Source organism: Kryptolebias marmoratus, linkage group LG3 (genome assembly GCF_001649575.2).
Source record: "Kryptolebias marmoratus isolate JLee-2015 linkage group LG3, ASM164957v2, whole genome shotgun sequence".
NCBI lineage: Eukaryota > Metazoa > Chordata > Actinopteri > Cyprinodontiformes > Rivulidae > Kryptolebias > Kryptolebias marmoratus.
In genome coordinates, this window is record NC_051432.1 from 29,858,796 (window position 1) to 29,875,095 (window position 16,300).

The following is a 16,300-nucleotide window of genomic DNA, read 5'->3' on the forward strand; positions in this document are numbered from 1 at the left end:
GAGGGACAGACAGAAAGGCAGGAGGAGACTCTGAGGGTCTCTCTCTCCATCAGTTAGCAGCAGGACGGTAAGCCCCGCCCTCACAGCCCCCTCCCCGTCACATGACAGCGTTTTTACCAGAAGAGAAGCCTGATTGGTTCGTGCTGCTCTTCACTCACACTGAGCCGTGCAGAGCAGCACACCTTGAACCGGCAGCGGCGTGCACGCCACACCGCCTCCGTCAGCTGGCTCCGCCCACTCAGCCCATGTGCCTTCATGGCAGGAGAAACCGCTGCCCCGCCCCCCTCCACGCACACATCCACCCTGCGCCGTGACAACATTCCTGTGTGCGCGCACGCTGCCGGTCTCCTTCCTGCGATGTGTCCGAGCGGTGTCGGGAGGCCCAGCTCCGAGTTTATAAACTGTAAATATTTATACAGCAGAAGAAGAGTTTCAGATCGCAGAGAACGGCAGCAGAAGAAGAATCTCAGCACGTGATTGGTGGCTGCAGACGTGACATTTTTGTGGCACAATGTCTATTAAAGAATGAAGGAGATCTTTGATAAGAGCTCGACTCCGCCTCGTTTCTGCTGTTTCACTGCAGGTGAGGCCAGGCAGGTGAAGAGACCAGACAGGTGAGATCATGCAGGTGTTCCTCTTCTTGGTATTTGAATTCTGTTCTTCAAGTTTTGGATCTGATTTGGTTTTTCTCAAACAGTTCAGAGTTAGCTTCCAGGAAACTCTTCAGGTGAGAAACATCTGAAGGTGTACATGTTGCTCCCAGGTGCAGAGCAGGTAACGTCTGGAAAATAAAAGTTTAAGGAAATCCTGTCTTTAATATAAATGTCATGAAGAGGATTTACAGAAGCTTCTCTGCCTGCAGTTTGACAGCTTTCCTCATGTTGATGTGTAATTCAAAGTGTGGGTCTGCAGTCAGTGTAAACAAAGGCCTCAGCCGAGTCATGTGACTGACGTCCATCAGTCCGACGGTCACCTGTTTCCTGCAGGTAAACAGAAACCTCAGCTGCAGGACAACAGGAAGAAAAGGTTTGAAAGGTCTTCATGTTCGTAATCAAGCAGCTGTATTTGTAAAATTATAAATGGAAAAAAGACGGAGCAGTAATTCAGGGATTAAACCGTTTTCCTGCAGAGAAGGGCCGTTCTGCCTTCTTCAGCCATCATCACAGATGATCCGGTCCACATGAAGTGGAACCACACCAGCGGACCCGTCCTGGTACCAGATCAGAACATTGACGACAGCACGTCAACAAAAACAAAACATTCAGCTTCTCTGTTCTAAAGTTGTACTAAAAGTGAATGTTTTGGACTCGAGAACCAAAGATCTCACTCAGGGCAAGTTTTCCTCTTAAATTATTTTAATTTTCTTGTGTACACTAAAATTTACACACTGGTAGTCTGAAAAGAAGCCGGACATGCACGGAAACCTCTCAGGCTCTTCAAGTGATTCAGCTGGTTTCCATAGGAACACCTCCAGCCCATAGTTTACCTGTACACAGTCTTAAGCCACAGTGAACTATGATTACATCCATTTCATCTTTACAATGTGCAAAATCCTCCTGGGAGACAGTAGAACGAGCAAACAGACAGGATGAGACGCAGCGACACCCATTGGTCCCAAAATTCCCTTCTGAGGCCGCTCAGGAACGCTCAGTGGTTCCATCCAAACGTCCCGTTTTTATCCCGAACACGGCAGGAAAACTAAAGAGATGGAGAACGGGCAGAACAGTGAGAACTAAGGCCTCTGAAGACGAGGGGACGAACATTCAGCTGGATTTTGCAGGCAGTGTGGTTTCAAGTCCATAAATAGATTTATAAACTCTAAATATAAACGTATTTTATAGATTTATACACGATCCACTTCAGTTTGACTTCAAGAGCTTCAGCCAGTCTTTCCTTCACATTCCCGCCAAAATAAAAGCAGGAATCATTTAGTTAAAAGATTAATCCCCCTCCCCCCACCTATTATAAATGCTGTATTTTATTTTGAAAAGGTGTATGAAGAAAATCACAAAACTTAAACATCTGAATGAGGAACTAACGCAGTAAGAAAAATAAAAGGCTAAGATGGGCAGGGCCAGGTGAAGTGATGGGGCGGGGCCTCAGTCAGCCGTGGCCTGGGAGCTGAGCGGCGTCAGCGTGGCGGGAAACATCAGAACCTTGGCCTGCATGAAGGAGAGGTCGGGCAGCGCCGCGATGACTTTCGCCGCCTCTTCGCTAAGATTCTCGTCTTTCCTCGGCTTCCTGTCAGACACAAGAGACAAAAATGGACGTCAGAACGGCTCGGAGCAGCAGCAGGACGTCCAGCCCTCTCACCCACCTGGTGGACGTGCTGGTCTTCTCTACGGTGGACATGAGGCGGGCGAAGGCGTCGGCCACACGACTGCCGGCGCCTCCTGAGTCCAGCTTGGCCGTGGTCAGCTCGAACAGCTCCGGGTCCACACCTGAACCAGAACCAGAACCAGAAGCAGAAGCAGAGATTTGTCTCCGTTAACTGAAGCCTCATGCAGAAGAACTTAAAGCTCCTCCTGCTCCACAAACAGAAAAACCCGGTTCTGATCCAAGTCCAAGTTTTAGATCAACTTTACAACATTTTAACAAACAAACGTTCTGTTGGACCTTCAGGCAGGAGCGTCTTTGGGACAAGATTCCTGCAGGTTTTGTCTCATTTCCTGTTTGATTTGATGAAAGTAAAGAGAAGTTCTGGACAAAAACCTAATCTGGTAAAAAATGATTCAAACAGCGGACTGTAACACGATCATCAGTGATCAGCATGCTGCTCGGAGGGCGTTGGACCCGAGTGAGGAGGAGGAGGAGCTGCTGACCTGGGATGGAGGCCGAGCTGCTGGAACCCGAATCCTCCACAGGACCAAAGAAATCCAGGTTTAACAGAGCCGAGCCTCCGCTGGCTGGACGAGCGAGAGAGAGAGAGGAGAGGTCATGCAGCAGAGTCGCTTCAGGTTAATAACAGACGTCTGCATGCAGGTCAGTGCCTCGAAACCGCAGCTGGAAACCTCCCGGGGATTAGCCCCGCCCCCTGAGGGGACAGACTGACGAGACGTCCAATCAGGACATGTCGGGCAGGATGTCCAATCAGACCACAAAACAGTGGTTCTGTTGAGCTTCAGTCTTTAAACCTGATTGATCTCCACATCATGATGCTGCCGCCACCATGCTTCACTGTGGAACAGAGTTTAAAGGCAGGAAGGGCAGTATTTAAACTGACTGAAGGGCCCGGTTTGGTCCCAGCATTTATCAGCTGATCAGCAGATGTTCTGACCCATCAGAACCTGCCTGTCACTTTGGTCAGCTTTGTGTATTCATGCAAACTTTGATCCTGTGAACCTGTCAAAGCAGAGATTATTTTACTTCTTGAACTCTCCAGTTGGATGCAGCCAGACTCAGCATTCAGAGTAAAAATAAACCTGAGACAAGTCGGCCGCTGCGTTCATCAAACCTGTTCAAGGACCTAAAGGAGGCTGGGGTCAGAGGTCACCTACCGTCCAGAGGATTCGTAAGGCCACTGCTGCTCCAGTCGAACTGGACGGGAGGGAGCGCCTCCTGCTGGAAGGACAGAGGTCAAAACATCAGTGGTTTTCTCTCCTGACAGCTCAGACTGGTTCTGATCGGTGCCGACCGGCTGACATCCCACCTGGACAGAGTCTGAGTGACAGGAGCTTTTCTCCGGAGCTGCAGGAGGCGTCTGGGCGATGGAGGCGATCATCTCGGCTGCGGAGACGGGCTTCACGGGTTCTTTGGTTGGTTCCAGCATCCCCTGAAAGAAGCGAGGCATCAGATCCGGCAGCTGATGAGCTGACGCACCGATCATCACGTGACAGGAACTCACCAGGCCAGCGGCGTACATCGGGACGATCACCGGCTGCTTCTTCTGACCTGTGAACAGCTGAAGGACAGAAAACACAGAGGCTCAGTGCGACCCGTCAGAAACCGGGTCTGAACAGAACCCGAGTCCGGCTGAGACTCACGATGTTTCTGGTGTCGATGCCCAGGCAGCAGAGGAGCGCTTTGTTGCAGTGCGAGCCTCCCCACTGGTACCTGAGACCCACCGCCTCGTGGACGTCCTGCAGCTGCAGCCACACGGCGCCGCACGCGGACCTGCAGCAACCAATCAGAACCAAGGACAAACTGACGGGCGGAACCAGGTGGAGGCAGGTGGAGTCCAACCATCGGCTGCTGGTAAAACCAAGAAATCCTCCACAGGTGGAACAAATTCACTACGACTTTAAAGAAGCTAATCTGAGCCAGATGTTTGTTTCTGCTGGAACATCTGGAGCTGACCCAGATGTTTGTTCTCATGGTAAATTAGAAGCTGACGGTTATGTTGGTAAATTGTCAGAACCAGCTGAAGTTGGATTTTTTTGTTGAAAACCCTGAGAGTTCTGACAGAACCCGTCAGGCATTTGGACCTGGGTGACATCACGAGTCTCAGACGGGTTAAACTCACCTGTTGCACAGCAACCTGTCCTCTTTGTCGGCTCCAGGCTTCGCTCCGCCCTCGGCGGGCTCCAGCAGAACCTTCAGGGACAGAACCCGCTCCTCCACCTGCTGGTTCTGGACGGAGCTCTGAGGGAAGCTGCAGTGGAAGAGCTTCTCCAGACGGCTGGACAGCAACACCTGCAGGAACCGGAGACGGCAGCAGCTGGTTAACCTGGTTGACCCACCGCTCTTTATTCAGGTGAGAGCGCCCCCTGCTGGAGGCCAACCCAAACCGCTTCAGTGGGACCGGTTCTGATTCTGGATAGAGAGGAAGGTTGGGTGTTTGATCTCACTGCTTCGACTGGTTTTACTGGCTGACAGGAACTTCCTTCAGTGGGCGGAGCCTGAACAGGTAAAGGTGGCTTCAGACCTCCATCTTTTTTATCGGGTCTCCAGGTCCCTGTGTGAGAGGCAGTGGACACCTGGACAGGTCTTCGGTCCACCAGAGAGACACCTGGACAGGTCTTCAGTCCGTCACAGGGACACAGAGAGACAAATGAGACAACGAGTCCCTGATGGACATGACCTGCATGTTTCTGCGATGAAACTGGAGAACCCACAGGGAGAACCGACACCTCTAACCACTGCTTCACCGTGCTGCGGCTTCATGTCAAGAATAAAAATAAATCAGGAGACAGGAAGTGATTTAAACAGCTTTTCAGTCCCGTTCCTTCACAAGACAAACTGTTGTTCATGAAATAAATTAATCTTGACCACAGTGAAACAGTTCCTGCATCTGAACATGATTTAAACTTTTACTAAAACAGAAAAACTGAGTAAACGTCATAAATCACCTGTTCCTGTTTTTAATAAATGTGACGAATCAGGAGGAGATTTCAGCTGGAATTCATAAAGAAACTCAAAGTAAACCAGGATCCAGAACCACCTGGATCCGAGCCGGTGAGAAGAACCGACTCATGGAGGAGCTGCAGGAAGGAACCGAGGAGGAACACAGAGCGGTGAGGACAGAGGAGGAGGACGGGAGATGATCCACTGTGGAGATCCCTGAAGGAGCAGCTGAGACAGGAGGAGGAGGAGGAGGAAATACAGAAGGAGGAAGAGAGAGAAGTGTTTCCTGGTTCTTACCGTCTGCTTGCTGACTGCAGGATCTCCTCCTTCGTGCCACTCCTCCTCCTCCTCCTCTTCGTCCCTCTCTGCAGGAGGCACAGCACTCAGCTCTGTGTTGATCGCCGCCGCCCAGGACTCCCCCTCCGCCTCCTGCTGCTCCCCAAAGGCGCTCCACCCAGAGTCCTCCTCTCCGCCTGCAGCCGAGCTGAAGTTACCGAAACTATCGCTGGCAGGAAACTGTCCCCCCTCGTCCCCCTTGTCTCCACCGGAGTCAAACCTGGGGGAGCTGAAGTCTCCGAAATCGTCTTCCTGCTCCATGTCGGCCACTTCCTGCGCAGGACCAGAACCCTGCGGCAAGCTCTGATCCTGCTGGACCTCCAGGTGCTCAAAACCTGCAAAGCCCTGACCTTCAAATGAGCCGGCGTCACCAAAGTCTCCAAAGTCCTCATCGTCCTCGGCGGGGGTGGCCGTGTCCCCCTGGAGGGGCGGAGACGGCACCGATCCAGTGGTGCTCATGTCACCATACTCCTCCAGGGCTTCAGTGGACAGAGGACGGCCTAAAGACGTCTCTGTCTCTGAACTCTTCTCGTCCGACTGCGCCGCATCTCCGTCTGTAGCGGCGTCGGAGAGGTCGGTTTCCCCGCCCCCCACCGTCTCTTTGGACCCTTCCATCAGAATCAGACGGTCTTTAGTGCAATCAGTCTGTGAGCGCTCCTCTGTGAAGGCTCTGTCCCTTTGTAGTGAGTCTGTGCTACCACAGCCGTCTAACGTCTCAGCTCCGGTTCTGTCTGTGTCCCTGTCGGCGTCCTCTGTTCCCTGATTGAGGACGGCAGTCTCTGGCGGCAGGTGACATGCTGTGAGACCATCCGTGTCCTTCTGTGCCGTCAGGTGTCCTTCAGTGTTGGAAAAAGCAAAAAAGTCTGCAAACTCGTCCTCTGGGCCACCGCCCGTGTCCTCAGTGGACACATTTATATGAGAGTGGACAGAGTGCTGTGAGGAGGGGCTTCCCTGAAGGTCAAAGGTTACAAAGCCGTTAGTCAGCACCTCGGTGTCTCCACCGTTACACTCTGTGGGCTCGCTGCCGGCCGTGCCGCTCACAGAGGAGTCCAGCGAGCAGGAGACCGGTTTCCTGGACTCAGTTCTTTCTGAGCTGTCCAGGTGGCTCATCGGCCCAACGCCGTTGGCCTTGGACAGCTCGATCCCGGGGTTGCAGGTGCTGCAGCTGAAGCCCACCACCCCTCTGCTGCCGAGGAGCTCGGGAGGCGAGGTGGCGCTCAGAGCTTGGGATTGGTTGAACGTAGTCGGGGTCTCGAACTCGGACAGGCTAATGCTGTTTGGGACGCCAGAGAAGGTGCCAAAGTCTCCGAACTCATCGTCCTCTTCCTCTGTGCCGTCCTCCATCGGTGGGGGTGAGGAGGAGAACATACGGATCACATCTGGCTCCATGGTTCTGTGCGGGGTGGTCCGGGCTACACCTGGGAGACAGAGACAGGAAGTGATTAGAGACAGAGACGGTCTGAGTGGACCTGCAGGGACAAAGAGAACAGCATGAACCATCAGAACCCACATCAGAGTGTTCTGACCCAACAGAACACTGACTAACAGCCGGCTCCGGCTCCGGACAGCCGACTCAGGCTCCGGACAGAAAATGAACCGTGAGGGAAAGATTCCTTTCCAGATGAAAGAAGGCAACACTTCATCAACACCAGCTGCAGCTCTGCTACTCTGGGCTTCACACAGTCCTAAATTCTTCCTGAAAGAGGAAACAGTGGCAGTGGGAGGGGCCAGAACACCTGTGGGCAGGTACACAGAGCCTGCTGACCTGGTCTGTAACCTGCAGGTCCAGAAGAACCAGTTTAACAACCAGGAAGCATCCGTCGTGTTTAAGCCTGAGCCCAAACTGACCTGAGATCAGAGGCCGGACTGAACATGAAACTCACCTGCAGAGTGTCAGAGCACACCTGAGCCGAACCAGGCCGGTTTTAAATGACCGTAAACAACAGGAGTAAAACGAACTCACCTGGTGGCTACACAAAGTTAGCACTCAGTTCCTTCACCTGCCAGCTGCTAACAGATCAGCTGAGTTTGATCAGAAACAATAAAAAGAGTCTGTGAGGAGGTTCGAGTCCGGACACAGAGCTGAACATCAGCTGGAAGCAGCTTCATGAAGCTAACAGGCCGAGACACCTGGCTAACTGACAGCTAGCATAGCTTAGCTTAGCCTGAGCATAAAACACCGACGGAACGACGTCACAAACTAACGTTCCTGACCCGGTTCGGCTGTTTTTAAGAACCATACTGCGATAATCCGGCCGTGTCCTGCGCTGTTAGGCAGCAGATATCAGCAGGACAGAAGCTAACCCCAACGACAACAAGCCTGTCCCGGGGCTAGCTGCAGCTGCAGCCCCGTCAGCCAGCTCCGTCTGACCCGGAGAACCGGCCCGACTCACCGCGAGACGCCGGCCGCGGACGTCCATGGCTCGGTTAAAGACTGCTCGGTCCGCGGGTGTCGGGTTCGGCCGGCCGGACTGAGCGGGACGGTTGGAGGTGAAGGTGGAGTCAGCCGGCTGCTTCTCCTCCTGCTAACCTGCTCCTGCTTCTCCCAGCATGCACCGCGCCGCGGCTGCCTGCGTCTCCACAAAGTTTCCAGGTGAAACAGGTAGTTCTGACGTCACACCCAGAAACCTTCAGCCGGCCGTCATCTGCTGCTTCACCTGTCTGTTATTTTCATTAGGAAAGTTGTATTTAAATGTTACAGAGTGTTAGAGGACAGAGGCGGTCTGTGAATTTAATGTTAATGTTTAAACTCAGCTGGACGCAGAAACATCCCGACAAACACTGACACGTTATAAATATAAAGATACAGATTTATACAGCGATAAATCCTCCTTAAAGGTGGGAGGACGGCGCCCCCCAGAGGTCAGGGTGGGAAGTCTTCAGTCATTCTAGTCATATTTTTACAGTAAAGTTCAGACTGAGAACCTGAAAAATAGTCATTTTAAACACAGTTTACATAATAAGATATAACAGCAAAACACAAACTAGAAGCTTTCTGCAGAGGTCAGAGGTCAGAGGTCACACACCCAAACTCTCATTGACTTCCATTGGATCTGAGCTTTAAACAGGAAGTGAAGGCTCTCCATGAACCCTGTAGAACCATCAGAACCTTCTGCTGCTCACGGGCCAAGAAGTTCTGATCCGACTGATAGTTTTCACTCAGAGACTGTTGGTCTGAGGCTTACTTTTTACTCTGCGTTTCTGCCTGACGTGCTGCTGGCCACAAACGGTGGGTATCACCATGGCAACCAGTGACTCAGCAGATTCTGGGTCAGCTGATGTTATTCAGCAGCTTTTTTTTTTGTTTCACTGTTCCATCATGGCCGCCCCCACACATCTGGCAGGATTTAGTGTTTAAAGACCTAAACTAAAGGACCAACAGCCCAACCTGGAGTTTCAAAATAAAGCTCACAGATGCTCTTCAAAATAAAAGTCTGTTTTATTCAAGGATCTTTTATTGTCATAGCAGCTCACATTTCAGTACAGCCCGTCCAAAGAAGACAGAACATGAGACACGGGAGACATGGAGCCTGAGGCTGCAGCTGCAGGAGGGGAGGCTCGTCTCACACTCTGTCCCTAACAGCACAGGGTTAGACGGCAAAATCAAACCTCAGCATGAAACAGAAATGACACACAGACAGGTGAGGGTGGCCTGTGAAGGAGGAGGGGGCAGTTAGAACCCAATCGCCCCAGGAAGCTAAGCTGCGTCCCGTCAGGGCGAGCAGATGGGGGGAGGTAGGGACGAGAGGAGGAGGAGAGGAGGAGGTCCGCCTTCATCGAGAGAAGAAAAAAACAGGAAAAGTCCTGACTTCCTGTTGACTTCAGAGAAGAAGGGTACTGCACTGGTTCCCTTTAAAAGATTTACTTTGATTTACATTTTTAAATTAAAACGAGATGAAGCTTTTTGATTAGTTGAAGTTTAGTTCATAAAATATATCAGTTTCAGGAGGTTTTTATTGTGGTCCATGAAGGTTCTGTTGTCCTGATCCAGTAAAGTTCTAGTTAAAGTTTACCTGAGGAAGCAGGAGACCAAAGTCTGCGAGGCCTCGCAGCTGATAAGATGACCCACTCTGGATCTTGAAGTTGGTGAGTTCAGATTTGTTTCATCGCTCTGTGAAAATGAAATGTTTGATAAATGTTCGGTTGACCCAGATTTATTGATTGTCTTTTAAAGATGGAGTAAAAGTTATTTCCAAACATTTCCTGTGTGTCGTCCCGCCTCCTGCTGCTGAAAGAGGAAACACACGTTCAGTTCCTGCCTGATTGAAAGGTTTTATCTCTCTTTAATGTTTAACTCCTTCTGTTCTTCTGTTTCTGTAAGTTTCACCACTTTTTATATTTTATATCTTTAACATTGACATTTACGGCAGATTGTTTTGATAGTTCCTCCTTTACAGGTTATATAACCTTTTTACTTGATACATTCTGACTTTTCTAAAGGTATTTGATGTGTTTTCATTAAATTACCCAGAATTATTTTGCAGAATCAGATTAATTTTGATAAATCAGGAGTCAGAGTGAGAATGAATGACTTTGATGCTGTTATTATAAATAAATCTGATTGTTTCAGGGAAGCTGTGATGAAACCATCAGACCTCCTGAACACGCTGGATGATCTGAGCAATGACCAGTTCGACTTATTTAAATGGTTCCTGCAGCAGGTCGGCAGCTCTGCAGGCCTGCCGTCCATCAGAAAGAGTCCCCTGCAGACAGCAAACAGGCAGGACACCGTGGACCTGATGGTCCAGACCTACAGACTTCATGGAGCTGTGCAGGTGACCAGGAAGGTTTTACAGGAGATCAACAGGAATGACTTGCTGCAGAGTTTATCTGCCAGCAGCTCAGGACCAGCAGGTCAGTGATGTTTCTGGGCTCTGACTGAACGTTCTTATATCCAATTAACACCATTAATCTCTGCCCAGCAGTGGATGTCGATGATGTTGGGGAATGTTCAAAGAACAGAGGAGCTCCTTCCTCCCAGGCTCAGGTTCTTCTTCCTCAGACTGAAGGTACAGACAACCTGAAACCCAAAATGTGGATTCTCAGTCATCCAGGACATGGTCCTAAGTGGTTCTTTAGAAGACCTTAGAATGTCTTTTCTTGATACCTGAAGGTGTTTCTCCTCTCATCCTCCTTCAGTTTGGATCGTGTGTTTGGAGCTCCAGCCTTATAAACTGTATTATAATGATCACATTAACGGGGCCATGAGGTCACGAGTCACGGACCCACCCCTCCGTCCGGTGACTTGTTTGGGTCGTTGACACTTGTTGAATGCTTCCTAACGAGGCCAACATGGGAGCTGTTTCAATCACACATTTCAAGATGTGAACGGTTGTGAAACGAACAAGTCAAGGCTTCTCTATAGGTGTCAGAAAGATGGAACCTGAGGCCACCTCCTCGGTTTTGTTTAACGGAAACTGCATCAGAGTATTTATCTTTTTAAACCATTTTCTGATGATGAACGATGGAATTTGGGACAGGAGATGACTTCTGTCCTTGTTCCCAGGAAATAAGAACCTTTTTGCCACGTTGGACCAGGAGACTCAGACTTCCAGGTCTTGGCTGATACACCTGTGTGAAATCACAACTGGGTCTTTGGACTGGCAGATTGTGTAGACGGTCTCTCTCTTTAATAAAGGGGACTCCAGCGCTAGAGGCTCTCTGGGAAGGTCTATGCTGGTTCTAGGGAGGGGTTGTTGGGGGTACTTTGGAGATATGGGGTTTTGGGTTCCCTGCTAAGGTTCCTTTAGTTTCAGTGCAACCAAGCTGAGTCTGGTCAGCATTGATGATAATAAGTCAGACTCAGACTGCACCAGAGATGCCCTTTGTCACTGATTCTGTTCAGATCTTTCATTTCTAGATGCTGCAAAGACAAGACAAGGCCAATCTAGGTCAATTATTAAAATCTGCTTTCAAACAGTGTTAACGTCCTGTTTGTCACAGATTTGATGATTCCAGTCCCTGAGCCGCAGCCCGTCACGTTTTATCAACGGATGCTTCAATCAAACTTCCAGGACAAGTTTATGTGTGCACAAGAAGGCTGGGCAGCAGACAAGCAGCTTCTGGTGGATATCTACGCCGACCTGTACGTCACGGCAGGGTGCGGCATACACATCAACACCCAGCATGAGGTCCGACAGGTTGAGAACGTGTTAAAGCCGACAGAAACAGAGAAACTAGTGAAACCCAGAGACATCTTCAAACACCCTTCTGGAGAATACAGACCCATAAGAACTGTGCTGACCAATGGAATCGCAGGAATTGGAAAAACCTTCCTGGTGCAGAAGTTTGTGTTGGACTGGGCCGAACAAAGATCCAACCAAGACGTGCATCTTATATTCCCCTTCAGCTTCCGTCAGCTGAACCTGTTGAAGGAAGAACGCTTCAGTTTGGCAGAGCTCGTTCATGAATGCATCCCAGAAACTGTAGACATCAGAAAGGAGGCTCTGAATTACATCTTTACCTGCCTGCAGTCATCAGGAAACAGCAACCATGACAGGAGCAAATTCAAACTTCTCTTTGTGTTTGATGGACTGGATGAGAGCCGCCTTCACCTGGATCTCCACTCTGACGACATTCGCTCTCTGGATGTAACAAAGTCCGCTAAAACAGATGTCCTGCTGAAGAAACTCATCAACGGGAAACTGCTCCGCTCTGCTCGCATCTGGATAACCACACGGCCGGCGGCAGCCAATCAGATCCCTCGAGAGTTCATCAGCAGCGTTACAGAGGTCAGGGGGTTCACCGAACCTCAGAAGGAGGAGTACTTCAGGAAGAGGTTTGGAGATGAAGAGCAGGCCAATAAAATCATCTCCTACATCAAGACTTCACGAAGCCTTCACATCATGTGCCACATCCCCGTCTTCTGCTGGATCTCTGCCACGGTTCTGGAGGATGTGCTAAAAACCAGAGCAGCAGGAGAGCTTCCCAGGACCCTGACGGAAATGTACTCAGAGTTCCTGGTGTTTCAGATTGATCAAACTAAAGAGAAATATGGCTCAGAGCGGTGCCTTCGGTACATTAAATCATTAGCAAAACTGGCTTTTCAGCAGCTGGAAAAAGGAAACCTGATCTTCTATGAGAAAGATCTGATGCTGAGCGACATTGAGTTCAAAGAAGCCTCCGTTTGCTCAGGAGTTTTCACGGAGATCTTTAAGGAAGAGCGTGGAAAAAAAGACAGAAATAAGCTGTTCAGCTTTGTCCATCTGAGTGTTCAGGAGTTTCTGGCTGCTGTTCATGTGAGGATGTCTCTGATTAACAACAGCAAAAATGTCAAGTCTTTCTTTGACCTGTCCCTGAAAAACCTTCATCTGATTTTAAACAAACCATCTTCAAACAGGGTCCACAGGATGTTCATTGACAAGGCTTTACAGAGTCCAAATGGACATCTGGACCTGTTCCTGCGCTTCCTCCTGGGTCTGTCTCTACAGACCAATCAGGATAAACTAAAGGACTTGCTAATAAACTCAGACAACCACTCAAAGACCAATCAGAAAACAGTCCAGTACATCAAGCACAGGATCAGTGAGAACCTGTCTGTGGAGAAAAGCATCAACCTGTTCCACTGTCTGAGCGAACTCAATGATCACTCCCTGGTGGAGGAGATCCAACAGTTCCTGAGCTCAGGAAGTCTGTCCACACAGAAACTGTCTCCTGCTCAGTGGTCCGCTCTGGTCTTCATCTTACTGTCCTCAGAAGATCTGGAGGTGTTTGACCTGAAGAGGTACTCTGCTTCGGAGGAGGCTCTCCTGAGGCTGCTGCCGGTGCTCAAAGCTGCCAGCAAAGCTCTGTAGGTTGAATAATATTTGGTTTTTGCTCCTAATGCTGCAGTTATAATCAGTATTTTAGAGTTCACCTCTGTCCTACAGGTTGGATGGTTGTAATCTGACCCAGAGAAGCTGTGAAGCTCTGTCCTCCCTCCTGGTCTCTGAGTCCTCTGGGCTGACAGAGTTGGACCTGAACAGAAACAACCTACAGGATTCTGGAGTGAAGCTCCTGTTTGCTGCGATGGAGAGTCCTCACTGCAAGCTGGAGAAGCTCGGGTCAGCTCATCTTATGCTTTTTAGTTTGTTTGTCTCGTGCTGCTCCTCACAGAGTAGAGGATAAATATTTGTTTATGCCTTTCAGATTACAGCAAACTAACATCTCGGACCACTGCTGCCAGGATCTGTCTTCGCTTCTCGTCTCTCAGTTCTCCGGTTTGAGAGAGCTGGACCTGAGTAACAACAACCTGAAGGACTCAGGTGTGGCTCTTCTCCTTCCTGCTCTGGAAAGTTCTCACTGTCTCCTGGAAACCTTCAGGTTAGATCCCAGCTCTTGTTCTCTTACTGCTTCCTGAGTTACAGAGGGGCCTCCAGCACACGATGGGGGGTCCATAACAAACACCATGTTTAAACACAGGCTTGTCCATACCTGGAAGCAGGTCCCCCTGGGTCAAAGGTCAATGATAAACTCCTCAGGTTGTTTGTGTTCTGCCAGGTTGAATCAAGCTTGTCTCACTGAGACATCCTGTCAGGAGTTCTCATCAGTGCTCAGCTCTGCTCGCTGCCGTCTGACAGAGATGGACCTGAGTAACAACGACCTGCGAGACTTGGGGGTCACGCTGCTCTCCGCTGGCCTGGAGAGTTCTCACTGCTCTCTCCGAGTCCTCAGGTAACATTTAACCCTTCAGGGCCCGAACCCTGAGCAGGCTGATACCAACAGTCCCTGAGTGAAAACTGTCAGTCGGATCAGAACTTCCTGACCCGTGTGCAGCAGAAGGTTCTGATGGTTCTACAGGGTTCATGGAGGAGATATGAAGAGTTAAAAAGAGCCTTCACTTCCCTCTGTCCCCTGTCCATCTGTCCCTCTGTCCCCCTGTCCTCTGTCCCCCTGTCCCCTGTCCCTCTGTCCCCTGTCCCTCTGTTCCCTGTCTCCCTGTCCCTATGTCCCCCTGTCCCTCTGTCCCCTGTCTCCCTGTCCCTCTGTCCCCTGTCCCTCTGTCCCTCTGTCCCCATGTCCCCTGTCCCTCTGTCTCCTGTCCCTCTGTCCCGCTGTCCCTCTGTCCCCTGTCCCCTGTCCCTCTGTCCCCCTGTCCCTCTGTCCCCTGTCTCCTGTCCCTCTGTCTCCCTGTCCCCTGTCCCCTGTCCCCCTGTCCCTCTGTCCCCTGTCCCTCTGCAGGCTGTCAGCTTGTATGATCTCAGACGCAGGTTGTGCTTCTCTGGCCTCGGCTCTGAGGTCCAACCCCTCCTACCTGCAGGAACTGGATCTGAGCTACAATCATCCCGGAGCTGCAGGAGCAAAGCTGCTGTCTGCTCGGCTCGAGGCTCCGTCCTCCCAGCTGAAAACTCTCAGGTCAGAAATCTGTTGTTCTTCTGTGGAGAAACAGAAAGGTCCATCTGAAACTGGGACCAGGCAGGTGAGGTCCAGAGGCCACACCCTCTCAGACTCTCTCAGGTGTTTCCTGTATGACTGTTGAACTGTTTGGAAGTTTTGTGTTTTTTTAACATTCGCTTACAGTTTTATGCTGTTGTTTTATGGTTGGAAACTAAAGTTTTCTCTTCTCTTTGTAAAGAACTTCCTGTTTTCTTGACTCTCGCTCTGCAGGCTGGAACACGGAGGACCGCAGAGGCTGAAACCAGGTCTGAACAAGTGTGAGTCAGTCCAACCAGGTGGTCTTCAGATGGATGTTTCCTCATGTGTTCATGAAGCTGTCTGACGGTTCTTCCCTCCATCAGATTTCTGCGAGCTGACTCTGGATCAGAACATGGCTCACAGGAAGCTCAAGCTGTCTGACAGCAACAGGAAGGCCACGAGCGTCACGGAGCTGCAGGCGTACCCGGACCATCCCGAGAGGTTCCACTTCTGCCAGCTGCTGTGCTGCGAGGCTGTGACGGCTCGCGGTTACTGGGAGGTGGAGTGGACCGGCGTGGTCCACGTGGCGCTGAGCTACCGAGGAGTCCGCCGCAGAGGAACCAGAAACGACTGCTTGTTTGGGAGGAACGATCAGTCGTGGACTCTGAGCTGCTCTGATGTTGGTTATTCTGTCTGCCACGATCGGAGAGAAACGCCCATCTGCTCCTCCTGCTGCTCCTCCTCCCCCTCTTCCTCCTCCTCCTCCTCCTCCTCCTCCTCCAACAGAGTAGCAGTGTATGTGGACCATCCTGCTGGCGTTCTGTCCTTCTACAGGGTCTCCTCGGACTCAGTGGTCCACCTGTACACCTTCAGAACCACGTTCAGCGGGCCGCTCTACGCTGGCTTCGGGTTCTTGTTTGGTGGATCTGAATCTTCAGCATCTCTGTGTCGTCTTCAGGAAGAATCCTCTTCATGACACGTTTCTGACCTGTAATTTACTTCAGACACCAGAACCATGATGGTTCTGACGTGGATTCAGTTCCTTTCTGACAAATTCGTTTTAGTGAAATCAGGATTATTGCAAAATGTTTATAAATAAAAAAGTCAAACTGAAGGTTTGATTTTAACATTTCTGTAAATAATAATAAAAATAAAATCCTGTGTTCCTGTTTGCTCTTCTGTCTGTCGAATCAGGAGGAAATTAAACCACTTTCAGTGCTCGACAAGCTCCAAACCCGGTCCTGTTGGAGCTCCAAACCCGGTCCTGTTGGAGCTCCAAACCCGGTCCTGTTGGAGCTCTACACCCGGTTCTGTTTGGAGCTCTAAACCCGGTCCTGTTGGAGCTCTA

The 16,300-nt window shown here is 50.5% G+C and overlaps 2 protein-coding genes and 1 long non-coding RNA gene across 12 annotated transcripts; 2 read left to right on the forward strand and 1 right to left on the reverse strand.

The window, feature by feature from the left end:
- The first annotated feature begins 6 nt into the window (after positions 1–6).
- LOC119616922 lies at positions 7–1,924 on the forward strand. Its single transcript, XR_005233014.1, has 2 exons — positions 7–614; positions 698–1,924. It is a non-coding gene; the product is annotated as an uncharacterized LOC119616922 (long non-coding RNA).
- On the reverse strand, positions 1,338–8,220 carry aftpha (aftiphilin a). 4 transcript variants are annotated; one of them, XM_017442101.3, is made up of 10 exons: positions 8,013–8,220; positions 5,581–7,037; positions 4,463–4,632; positions 3,984–4,113; positions 3,845–3,901; positions 3,650–3,772; positions 3,498–3,561; positions 2,823–2,906; positions 2,318–2,441; positions 1,338–2,241 (listed from the first exon to the last, which is right to left on the reverse strand). In XM_017442101.3, exons 2-10 carry the CDS (start codon positions 7,006–7,008, stop codon positions 2,100–2,102), a joined length of 2,322 nt encoding a protein of 773 aa, XP_017297590.1. In that variant the 5' UTR covers positions 7,009–7,037; positions 8,013–8,220; the 3' UTR covers positions 1,338–2,099. The 4 variants fall into 4 exon arrangements, with proteins under 4 accessions (XP_017297590.1, XP_017297591.1, XP_017297592.1 ...); XM_017442102.3 differs by having other exon boundaries at positions 3,498–3,558; positions 8,013–8,219; XM_017442103.3 differs by lacking the exon at positions 2,823–2,906 and having other exon boundaries at positions 8,013–8,219.
- Positions 8,221–8,744: 524 nt separating this feature from the next.
- Positions 8,745–16,123, forward strand: LOC108251703 (NACHT, LRR and PYD domains-containing protein 3). 7 transcript variants are annotated; one of them, XM_017442094.3, is made up of 11 exons: positions 8,747–9,705; positions 9,794–9,935; positions 10,190–10,473; positions 10,542–10,628; positions 11,563–13,408; positions 13,488–13,661; positions 13,747–13,920; positions 14,098–14,271; positions 14,779–14,952; positions 15,205–15,251; positions 15,336–16,123. In XM_017442094.3, exons 3-11 carry the CDS (start codon positions 10,200–10,202, stop codon positions 15,926–15,928), a joined length of 3,543 nt encoding a protein of 1,180 aa, XP_017297583.1. In that variant the 5' UTR covers positions 8,747–9,705; positions 9,794–9,935; positions 10,190–10,199; the 3' UTR covers positions 15,929–16,123. The 7 variants fall into 7 exon arrangements, with proteins under 7 accessions (XP_017297581.1, XP_017297583.1, XP_017297579.1 ...); XM_017442093.3 differs by having other exon boundaries at positions 8,748–9,705; positions 9,794–9,889; XM_017442092.3 differs by having other exon boundaries at positions 8,745–9,705; positions 9,794–10,473; positions 15,205–15,239.
- Positions 16,124–16,300: the final 177 nt, after the last annotated feature.